General features: G+C 35.8%; 1 protein-coding gene across 1 annotated transcript in view; it reads left to right on the plus strand.

The window, feature by feature from the left end:
* The window catches only part of LOC107677157 (guanine nucleotide exchange factor VAV3-like), a 69,959-nt gene that overhangs the window by 50,226 nt on the left and 7,155 nt on the right, over window positions 1-12,578 (plus strand). Inside the window, exons 12-19 of the mRNA XM_016471942.1 lie at window positions 1,347-1,433; window positions 2,675-2,760; window positions 2,906-3,038; window positions 5,414-5,523; window positions 8,471-8,572; window positions 9,051-9,145; window positions 10,713-10,735; window positions 11,350-11,383. Of these exons, the coding sequence (XP_016327428.1) occupies window positions 1,347-1,433; window positions 2,675-2,760; window positions 2,906-3,038; window positions 5,414-5,523; window positions 8,471-8,572; window positions 9,051-9,145; window positions 10,713-10,735; window positions 11,350-11,383 (670 nt within the window). The remainder of the gene's footprint in view (window positions 1-1,346; window positions 1,434-2,674; window positions 2,761-2,905; window positions 3,039-5,413; window positions 5,524-8,470; window positions 8,573-9,050; window positions 9,146-10,712; window positions 10,736-11,349; window positions 11,384-12,578) is intronic.

The raw sequence follows: 12,578 nt of genomic DNA on the forward strand, positions 1-12,578 counted from the left end.
AGATGCCAAAAAAAAAAAAAAAAAACCTAAACCTACCGCCTGCTGACTGCATATATCTACTACTGTAGACAGATCCATTCATTATCGTGAATGTGTGTGGAAGCAACGTGAATGTACGGAAATGTCTGTGCTGTGCATAAATACAATGTGCAATCAGTGCGTCAAGAGCACTCATACACGCATTAATATAACGGACTCACGCGTGCTTACTGTACGACTTCTGTACGCCACCGCAATCGTCTTTACTATGATTGTAGTCTTCATCCATCAAAACTTTAGTAGCGAGACTGGTTATCCAGTCGAGAAAACGTAGTTTGCGTCTCATCTGGCCATACAGCAGTGGGATGTGTTGACAACCCGTTCAGTCTGTTCTTCACACAGCGAGTGTGACGTGTGAGGGCTTGCACTCTTCAGAGACAATCACAGAATATGACCGAGCTCGTGTTTAAAAGCGAAACACACTGGAATGAATAATTCACTGAAAACGCAACGATTTTTATATTTAATTTATATTTCAGTGCAAAAATAAAACAAAAAGACATGTTAAAACAAAAATATAAATAAGAAATTAAGATATGCTTCAATTACATGTTTTTTTCCCCTATTTTTTTATTCCTCTCGTGGCAGGCCATTGCGGGCCAAATCTAAGGTCATCACAGGCCTTTTAATCACCAATCTTGATTAATATTAGAGGCCTTGTTCAATTTGAAATTACAACAGTGACAAATTTCTTTCTCTTTTAGTTTTTTTTTGGGATGTGCATGCATCAACTTTTTCGTAAAAAAAGCTTTCGTTGAAAATCAATGTGGCCCTCTTGACTCGGACATGATCAAGATGGTGCCGAATGCATCTTGACAGGTAACCGTCCGCTAATTGAGGCAAATCAAGCTGAGAAGATTGTGCAGATTGCACCGAGGGCTGTGATGATTTCATTTGGATAAATGATCCACTTAGCATTGATTGGGGTATCGGGCTAACGCGGTTAACCTCCTCAAGTGCTCCCCTTTAAAGATCCTCACAGTGGGCGATCCAGCCCCCCCACTCTCTGATTATTCTAGATACGCGATGATGAATGAGTCGCTAAACTCGGGAACGGCGGGCACAGTGTTCAGAATGAGATTTGTCAAATAAGCCTCGCTTTTCAGAGGCTAAATCTTATTTTACATTTTTAGACGGAAATGAGTCCCTTGAAAACATCACATGGGCCGAGATTTTCAATAAGGAAACTAGAGAGGAAGTATTGTTATTTTTAGCGCAAAACTAGAAAGACTTCCTTGTGTGTCCTCAGGTCAAAGTCTCAGGGTGTTGAATGTTATGGTGTTGTGTTTGTGTTTCCATCTCTACAGGATCTGGCTCAGTATGTCAACGAGGTGAAGAGGGACATCGAGACTCTACGAGACATCGACCAGTACCAGAAATCTATAGAAAACCTTGTAGGCAAAATCATGTTTTGTACAGACTACTATTTAAAAATCAGTTTTGGGGAAGCTACTGTAAAAACTACACTTTTAAAACAATATAGCTACATTATAACCCGAAAAAAAAATTCCACCTCAATATTCGCTGGGACCAGATCATTTACACCCAAAACTGTTTTTTTTTTTCAGATGAAGATCCCCCATTGCACTGGAGTAGTTTTAAGCAGTAAATTGTTTCATTTGCCCTTTAAAAAAATTATTAAATTAAATTAAATTCATAAATAAAGATTCAGATTCTGTTTTAGAGATTTTTTATCAAGGATTGATTTTAAGAACCTTAAGTTTTAAAAAAGAAATAATAAAAAAAAAACAGTTTCACACTGTGACATTGTTCAGATTATTTAGTATTAGACATAAATTGTTTAAAATGTATTTATTTACAGTTTATTGATGTTTATTTATACACTGTATATCTTACGTGATTTATTATTTTCATATAAAATTATTAATTAAATATAATTTGTAATAATGATATTTTAGATATTTTATTATTAATTATAAATGATTAATTGTTAATAAATACATTATAAAACATTATATATATATATATATTATATACATTATACATTATATAAACTTTTATATTTATATATAAAAATGAATTTACATATAAAAATATAAATTGAAAATAAATGTTAAAAACTATATATAGAAACTATAAATTGTGCTATATACAATTACATTTTTTTAAACAGCTAATAAAACAATACAAAAAAGGAATTTGTTAAAATATTTTAGTATTTCACTGCAAAAAAAAACATTAAGATCATTAAAATTAATTAGTGAATCATTAACCATTCAGTTTACTAAAATGAATCACACTTCGCAGTGCAACTTGAGTGAGATGTTTTTAGGAAAGTGTATTTTATTATTTCTTCAGCTCGTTTTGTTAAAAGACTGTGTGTTCTTTTTTATGCTACACTTGCTGAAAAAAAATGCCACTGTACTGTAAAAGCTATTTTTTACTCTAAAACTCTTAAAAAAAAACCAAGATAGTGTCAGACTACTGCAAAATGCACTGATTTGCATGCCTACTTTTAGTTAGTTTTTTCCCCAACACTGCTCGAAGTAGTTAAGCAGAGACAGTATGAAGCTTTGAACAGTTTTGTGGAACTTTAGTCTAACTTAAGAGCGTTGACCCCTAGTAGCGTACAAGCATGTCTGCATTGAATGTGCACCATTCTTATGTTCTGCAGAATCAGTCTCTCCGTAACTACGGGAGACCGAAAGGTGACAGCGAAGTGCGAGTAGCTTCAGTCGACAAACGAGCCAAACAAGACAGGTGAGATGATTAAAGTGTGGAATACTGCTCAGCCTGAAACTCCGCAGGTCTTTACTAAGGCCTAAGGGTTATGAGGGTGTCACCCTCAAGCGCTCCTCTTGTATTTTCTCCTTCTCTTTTGATCTATGCCATTCTTCTGCTACAGGCACATCTTTCTGTTCGACGCTGCCGTGATCGTATGCAAACGACGAGGAGATAACTATGAGATGAAGGAGGTGATTGACCTCCACTCCTTCAAGATCACCAACAACCCTACCTCAGAAAGAGAAAACCGAAAGGTGCGCAGCCGGTCTCCTAATTGCCGCCAAAGTTCACTGCACCGAAGCCGAGGGCAGCAAATGTGCTGTTATGCTTTCATTCGCACAGATGGTGTTTCCTATTAAAAACCGTCTAGCGACTGCTAACGAACGCAGCGACACCAGACACAGCTAAATTAGAAAACATGATGTTGTTTGTTATATTACATTACGTGCTGCTGTGCCAGGATGATTATTTGTTAGATAACGCTGTAAATATTACATGTTCAAGACAGAGAGAGTGTGTGCAAGGAAGAGAAATGATGCTGGTAAACACATGCAATGTAAACATCACTATTATTATTAGGGTTCCTCTAGGGTACTTTAGTGAATGATGATGCCTCAAAATTTGTTGAGGGAAGGTGTTTTTGTTCATCAGAGTCCTGGCTAATAATAATAATAATGAGTTAAAAAAAAAAATTGCAGGTAAAAGTTAATTGCGACTTTTTATTTCACAATTCAAAAAATAATTTTTTTCTTGCAATTGCGAGTTTACATCTTGCAATTCTAACTTTTTTTTTCTCAGAATTGTGTGATATGAACTCCAAATTTTGATTTGTAAACTTGCAATTCTGAGAAATTAAGTCAGATTTGCAAGATATAAACTAAATTCGCAATTGCAAGTTATAAAGTCAGTATGGCATGATATTCATGCCATAAAAAAAACTCAGAAAAAAACTCAGAATTGCGAGGTATAAACTCACAAGTCTGAGAAATAAAGTCAGAATTGCGAGATATGAACTCACAATTCTTACTTTTTTTCTCAGAATTGCAAATTTATATCTCACAGTTGTGACTGTTTTTCTCAGAATTGTGAGTTTTTATCTCGGAATTCCGACGTTATAATGCGCAATTGTTATAAAGTCAGAATTGCGAGATATGAACTCACAATTCTGACTTTTTTTCTCAGAATTGCAAATTTATATCTCACAGTTGTGACTGTTTTTCTCAGAATTGTGAGTTTATATCTCGGAATTCCGACGTTATAATGCGCAATTGTTATAAAGTCAGAATTGTGAGGAAAAAAAGTCTGAATCGCAAGATATAAACTCAATTGCGAGAAATTTTTTTTTTTAAATAAATTTTTTAAAGAAACTTTATTTCTCGCAATTGCGAGTTTACTGTATATCCTGCGATTCTGACTTAATAACTCGCAGTTGTGAGTTTATGTCATGCAATTCTGAGAAAAAAGTCTGAATTGTGAGATAAAAACTCACCATTACCTATTTTTATTTTTTATTCATTGTTGGAAACTGGCTTCCATAGGCTTTTTTTTATTATATATAAAAAAATCTAAACAGATACTGCGCTCTTGTGGTCCGCTCGCACAATCTACTTAGCAATTTATTTATTAGTATTTTTTAGGCTGGAATATTTCTCTTAATTTTTCATTTATTTATTTATTGTAAATCGTTAATACAGTCAGCAAGGATGCATTAAATTCAGCAGATGTGACAGGAAAAGTTTTTTTCAAATGCTCCTCTTTTGAGAGCTCTATTCATCAAAGAATCTTAAAAAATATTAAGCAGCAAAACTGTTTTTGAGCAGTTTATATTATTTGAAAATGTTTCTTGAGCAGCAAATCAGCGTATGAGAATGATTTCTGAAGGATCTTGTGACACTAATGATGCTAAAAATTCAGCTTTGCCATCACAAGAATAAATTACATTTGAAAATATATTAAAATAGAAAACAGTTATTTTAAATGTCAGTATTTTCCAATATTACAGTTTATCAAATAAATGAAATTTCTTTCAAAAATATGAAAAAGGGAGCCTAGACTTTTCAATGGAAGTGTACATAATATTCACATACAAAAAGCATGTTAATGCCAGGCCCAAGAGGCTTTTAAAATCAAAATTTTCCAAACAGATCCCTTGCTGTTCATTAATTTAATAATTTCAGACAGACAGGCTTGGAGTCCAGATGCATAACTGCTTATTGTCTTGCATTCTCTATGCCTTTGCTCACATTGCACACAAAAAATATGTTTGTTTTTCGAATCTGACTGTCCACACTGTCATATCTTGCAAATGATGAAATCTGATCCATTTGTTCAGTGCAGTCAATATCTACATCAGTTGCACTATGATGTAAACGTCAACACAGTGCTAACAGACGATAACAGGATGACCGTTATAGATTTGATAATAGCATTTCGTCAGTCTTGCATAAACAACAGTGACCCCCTCGCACCATCATGTGGTTTAGGGCTTTGTAGTCTCAGACTTGTTAGAGTGTCTTTGATGTTTCGAATCAAACGGCTTTAAGACGGTGTTTGTCTTTGCTTTATCTGTGCATGTGTGTGTGTTTTGCATTTATAACATGGATGTTCTTGCTTTCTCTCTTTCTTCCAGTGGTGCCACGGATTCTACCTCACACACAATCAGGGTCAGAACGGCTTCGAGTTCTTTTTTAAAACCAAGGAAGTGAAGAAGAAATGGCTGGAGCAGTTTGGCATGGCATTGTGAGTGTTTTGTTGTCTCTGAAGGTCTGCACAGGTCTGTACTGTCCTGTTTTTCAGGTTTGTTATCTGTCTTGACAACAGAAACAAAAGTGTGATTTAGCTACGACAGTATGTCCTGGCCCTGATTCAAGCCTAAATACCATTAGTGTTTATTTTTACTACAGAACAAACACAGTAATGAGGACAGACTTGCTGAGCCAAGCATTTTTGCAGTGGTGTGTGTACCTTATAAAACATAATGAGACCCAAAGTGTTTTCATACATTCCATCAGAGTGGTTGGTTCAGTTTTGCAGATAGACTAGTATATACCAAGTCTTTTTGTTTTAGTTAGTTTGGTTGTTTTAAAGAGGATATACTCTGTGCTTTTCCAGCAGATATTTTTTTATCCCTCAAGCCAACTTATTATGTTTCTTGCACCAAATCCTGTCGTAATTTAGTGTTATATGACCATTTTTCACCCTCTCTCTGATCTTTACAGGAATAGCTCACTAAATTCAGGTATTTACTGGCCCGCATGTCGTTTCAAACCTGCATGACTTTCTTCCTTCAGTGGAACACAAATAAAGAATGACTGTGTTTCCTCTTGCAGTTAAAATGAATAGGTACAGAAAATATTGCACTGGAAAAGTATAATAATAAAAGTGGCCCATACGACTCATGCACTATATTTCAAGTCTTATAAAACTATATGATTGCTTTGTGTGACAAACAGATGCCAATTTCAATCAAAAAAAGTTGTTATTCATTGCTAATCTTTGCCATAAGAACTCAAGAATCACTGGGACTGGATCATTGCGTCATTAAGTTTAACTTTCGGAACTAATCATTCAGTTTGTAAACTGTATCGAGTCACTAAAAAAGTCATTATAGTCATTAAAAAAGAATGGACTCAAAATAAAGGTTTGGTTACAAATTGGACATAGATCAGGAGAGTCAGTGTATGTATTGAAAATCGTTTTAGATGTTTGCTTTTTCCTCACTTAAAGGTGGGGTAAGCGATTTTTCAAAAACGCTTTAGAAAACTGATTAACAAAAGAAGGCTTAAGGCAATAAGGCAAGAAGTAGGACCCGTGTAAATATCGGATCAGCTTTCCAGCACTGTAGAGAACTCAAGGAGCGGAAGGCCTGCGATCGGGCGCCGAAGTTGCTTTGTTTTTTTTGATAGGTGAGTAACACCGTGTCTGTGCCGCAACAGCTAAAGTCTGTCTGGTACACTAGACGCGTCAAAGCGACCATTGAAAATCATTTGAAATTTGTGTCAATACGTCATAAATAGAACGCAGCAACAGTTTTCTGTCGGGGATTTGTCGTGTCATGCCGCGCCGCATGCATGGTGATTTCAAATGTCAACATTGGCTACCAGAAATCGCTTACCCCACCTTTAAATCTATCATATGACTTCAGACGACTTGGAATATAGCATATGGACCACTTTTATGTTAATTTTATGGTGATTTCATTATTTTTTAAGCTTTATTAGTTGTAATTGTGTGAAAAAGAGTGACTAAATTTGTATGGGTTTGGAACAACATGAGAGTTTTAAACAAGCTGTTTTTGTTGAAGTACTATACTTTTAAGATTTCTACGTTAACTGAAAATAATGAATATGTTTTGATATATAAACATGGGTAGTTTCTGATATTGCACATTAGAATATATTATTTCTACATGGTACATCAAAAAAGTGTAAAAAAAAAATCGATGATATTTCTCTTTTAATTTATACACATCCAGCTTTTTATCTTCCCTCACTTTAATTTTATTCCATTTACTATTCTTAGGAGAGTCAGATTCAAGTAAATCTTTGTATTATGAAATACTAAGGCAATAAGGGATCCCACAGCGTACCTATGAGAGAAAGAGTGAGAAAATATATTTATAATTCCTGGCTGATGACAGCAACAATCAGTAAAATGCAGATGAAAAACGCAATAAACCATCAGACAAGTAATCTACCAAATTTTAGATGTCATGCATATCCAAAAAGGGCACATCCACAAAAAAAAAAAAAAATGCTCAGAATAAGTCGGGAGAAAAAAAAGTGTAATGCACCAAAGACAGGAGACAGGGCTCTGATTAATTAGATAACACGTTTTTAACAGATTTATCTGAAGGGCTCATTAATTCTGGAGAACACTGGTGAGTCAGTGCTCTCTTTCTCTCTGTCATGTGTCATCAGATCAGTCTGCAGCTGAAAGCTGATTGGATATCAGTGCTGTTGCACACTCTGAGTGTTAATGACATGACATCAGCACGCACACACAGCTCTGTTATCTGTCTGTCATTTGTTAATGCCTTTATTATGAGGGCACTCACCACTCAAGGGTTATTCGAGATGAATCGAGAGAAAGATACAGAAAGGGGGTGGAGGGTCTTGGACTATAAAAAAGTAATAGTGCTATAGACGACATCATGACTTCTGCTTATGCTGTAATTAGTAGTGCACACTAAAGCAGCATCACTATTGCTTTCTATTTTGAATTATTTTAAAATGTAATTTATTTCTGTGATGTTTCTCAGCAGCTATTACTCCAGTCTTCAGTGTCACATGATCCTTGAGTCTATTTAAAATAGACTTGTCTTTAGTAACAATTTATAAATCATTTTATTTTAAGATCAAGAACTACATTACTACATAAACTACAAACTACAAATCATTATTTAGAATATACAATTGAAATGTTTATAGTATGTGCTGTACATTCAGGGATTCATAAGTAGCATCCTAGTTTATGGTATTGTGTTTTACATGGTCGTCTGACATTTTTTTCCAGAAAATGCAAATTAGTTACCCTAGTTACCCTTATGTGTCTCAAGAGAAAATCACAGCTGGTTGGTTGGTGGGAGCAGACGGCAGATGGAAATGAGCAGTTTTTACGGTTATGCAAAAAGGTCTTCAGACTTGTTTTTAACACCTACTTCCTCTCTCTCTTTCTCTCTCAACAGATCGAACATCTGTCCAGAGAGCGGGAAAAGTAATTTCCACGAGTTCCGCATGCACACCTTTGAGACAACCACATCCTGCAGCTCGTGTAAAATGCTGCTGAGGTGAGCTCACAGTAGAGGCTTTATGCAATGACACAGTCTACCCACAATACACCTTAATGAGATTGATAATGCACCTAGAGAAAGTGAGAGTGGGAAAGAGAGTGAAAGTGGTAAATCAAGTGTATGTATCATCACTTCAGTGATTTCAGAATTAATAAATTGGCAGATGATGGATGCATCTATGGTCTATCTATCTATGGTAAATGTCTGTCTGTCTGTCTGTCTGTCTCTATCTGTCTGTCTGCCTGCCTGCCTGCCTATCTATCTATCTATCTATCTATCTTATCTATCTATCTATCTATCTATCTATCTATCTGTCTGTCTGTCTGTCTGTGTCTGTCTGTCTGTCTGTCTGTCTGTCTATCTGTCTGTCTGTAATACTTTCTATTGTTCCATCATTCTATTTATCTCTTGTTCCATATATCTATCCATATATCATTTTATCTATCATCATTCTATTTTTTGTTCATTTTCTCAGAGGAGTCTTCTATCAAGGCTACCGCTGCTCCAAATGTGGTGCTGGCGCCCATAAGGAATGTCTTGGTAGGGTGGATGTTTGTGTCAGCAGTGCCGGTGAGCCCCGCATTCAACACAACAAAATCTTTCTAGCAATTTCTGTGCATACACATTATGAAGCGTTTATTTGTAGAGCTGCGCTGGAGCCTCTGGCTCATGTTTCAGTGTTATGTGATGTCTTACCCAGCTGCACACTAATGATTGACCTACACTGTAGTGTAACAGACAGGGCAATAAAAGCTGTCAACATGCAGAGATTCCTAATAACAACCTAGGCCACATAGATAAGCGTGATGTGTGATGACAGACAAACAGGCTTGGTTGGCTTTTTGAACCCATGATGAATGCATGTGTGTGCGTACCTGCCAACAGTGCCAGCTCTTATTGTTCTAGGCATTAGTCAGGGCTGCCGTAGAATTTCCTCGTTCCTGTTTTTATGCACAGCTGAGCTCCCTCTAAACTCCCATCAGTTCTGCACATCCCATGTCCCATTAGCTAATTTGATTGTGCTTTCATCTAGCAATAAGAGTTTAGTTTTGTTTAATACATTCAATAAATTCATTATGCAGAATTCTACAGGTTTCACCCCCCCAAAAATATGCAAAATAAAGAAAGAAAAAGATTTCTGGGATATGGAAAGTCAAATATATTTGGTAGATTCACAATCTCTCAAAATTCTGGTACCCCTGACTCATTATCTCACATCACAGGAAGGATGTTGTGAGATTTTGCGGTACCACATTAGGCTTTTAGGGCACAAAATAAAAGAGACAGGTCAGATTTTTTTTGCCTTTACCGTATGTATCATTTTGGAAAATGTATTCTGTTTTATTATTTTGTTTATGATTGGTTACATGTTTAATTAAATCTTAGTTTTTCACCATGCAAGTATGATATAATCTATTCCATTAATTTATTCAATTTATTAACATATTAATGTATTTAAGACTTCCAAATGGAAAAATATAAATACATATTTTAAGACTAAATTATTGTGGAAAAAAATAAGAAAAAAAGTGGGGGGAAAAAAGCCCTGACATTTTTTTATATTTCGTCAATTATAAAAAATATTGTTATATATTAATTTCAGATCAGAAATATATATATATATATATATATATATATATATATAGTTTATTTTTTCACTGAACAATAATAAATCTGTAGAATTCCTGAGAGCACAATACAATAATACAACTTAAATACAAATAAGGATGTTTTCACTGGAAAATGAAAATTAAGGAAGTGTGAAAAGCTCCATGCAGAGGGTGTGTGTTTGTCAAGTCAGGCCTCTTTGTTGTTTTGTACACAAGGTTCCACTCTGTGTGTATATGTGCACACCTGTGTCTATGTACACTAGTGCAATAGGACAAAGTTCGCAGTGTACGCACAGGCCCGGCCTCTCCCTCGGCAGCCAATGAGACTGGCTCCTGGTACATAACTCCATCTAATCCGGCCCCTCATGTCAATTTAGCTCACACAGCTGTCTGATACCTGCAGCATAGCAAAACAAAAAGTTCACAGCACAACGTCTTCCACACACTCTAATGACAGTGTCTGTACAGTGTGTTCGTCTGACAGTGTAGATTGACTCTAACCATGCCTGTCTTCAACATGCTTGCAGATTCCAGCTCTTTCGGATCTCAGGTGAGGTTTCTGTTCCTTTTCCAGTGAATCTGTGAATCTAGTTCTGCCCTTCAGGATCTCATTTACTCCTATTGATTACCATTTAAAATAGAAAATTCTCTTTTATAATGCATTTTAAAGTTGCTGTGGCATCATTCATGGAATTTTTACTGAAGAAATATTACTTTATTAAAGTTTGATTGCCGGGTTATGGGGAAACATTATGAGATTGTTTCTAGCCCAGAGTTCGTTGCAGTTTCGAGTGATATATACGTTATGGATTGTGCATTTATTTAATTGCACACCAGTTTTATTAATTGCACGGTCATCATTTTGCAATAACAAACCCATTGTAATTTATATAGCATGTAATAAGGATATTGACATGCAATTTGCCCAGAGTGCAGTTCAACACTGATGGTAAATTGCATGGAGGAAATTCTTCATCTTTGTGCATATGGATGAACGTGTTCTTGTGAAGTGGTGTGACAAACAGTGTTTACTTGTCAAAAATTAATGATGAGACTAATTGCGTGTTTGTGCAAAGTTTTACTTAATCATCAAATTATTAATGCATTACAATGTCTGTGTTTGGCAACAGTATGACTCATGTGATTTATTTACTTTGATTACAGATTGGAAAAACACCCGGTCGTGGAGGAGACACAGGTAAATCACGAACACACAATTAGTCACATTTTGCATTCTTAAAGGGACAGCTCACCCAAACATGGCAATTCTGTCATTATTTATTCACTCATGTTGTTACAAACCAGCTTGCTGCTGTTTTTGTCAGTGGATCACAAAAGGATGATTTTGAAATGTGTAAGTTCGTCATTGTTATGGCTGTAGAGTTTCATGCTTACAAAACATGCATAGTCTTGTACATTACATACTTCTCCAATCTGAGCTAGATTGCGTATTTTTAGTCTGGAGTCTTTGAGCCGTAGTGTTGTCGTTTGCTTTGAAGGCAAGCTCATGCACGTAACTAGGACTTGGTGTCAGATGTAAATCAGATACGAGCGGGAAAATATTTAACCCCTGTAGCTCTATTGTTTAGCTTTGCCTGCAAAGATAGGAACTTAGTAGACAATCCAGTCTATAATTCCCACACCCCCTCGGTGCAAATTACTTAACCCACTTCTTCCAGTGTATGTTCACACAGTCTAATCGTATTATGTGGGTGTCTTAAGCTGTGGAAAGCTTGCCTGACCCTCAGTTTAAACTATTAGCACAGGCAGTTTTTAAAAAGTTCACGTCTTGTCGGCGCCAATAGCCTTGTGGTTAGCAACTGCGCTCACGGCGACCCGAGTTCGATTCCCGTCTCGAGGTCCTTTGCCGATCCCGCTCCCCTCTCTCCTCCCCGTGCTTTCCTGTCATCTCTCTACTGTCGTATCTCAACAAAAAAGTTCACTTCTCATGTTTAGGCCTTAATTCTCATGTCCAGTATTTAAAAAAAATATTTTCCTTTATTCATATGATTAATTCATTTATTTAGTTATTTATTTGGTTTGTTGGTTGGTTGTTCACCCTTTCCTGAACAAACAAGCACTACTAACTTTTTTAAAAATAATGACAATTTTACAGTTTTTCTCAATTGCTTTGGCACATTTTTCGAAACAATCTTAACATTCTCTAAACTGTGAGTGCAAATGTCACAACTGTTTGCTGGAACTTCAGAACTTTATTGCATGTCTGCAAAATGTAGTTACTCACCCAAAACATTTCATTCATGCTTCAAAACCTAGTTATCGTGTCAGTAATTTGGCCAAGGCCACCAAAATATAAAGTATTTTTGTCATCGTGTGAGCCACACTGGTCAAAATGTTTAGTTGTTTTTTCACCATGACAGTCAACCATGGAA

Source organism: Sinocyclocheilus anshuiensis, unplaced genomic scaffold (genome assembly GCF_001515605.1).
Source record: "Sinocyclocheilus anshuiensis isolate Anshui unplaced genomic scaffold, SAMN03320099.WGS_v1.1 scaffold392, whole genome shotgun sequence".
Taxonomy (NCBI): Eukaryota; Metazoa; Chordata; class Actinopteri; order Cypriniformes; family Cyprinidae; genus Sinocyclocheilus; species Sinocyclocheilus anshuiensis.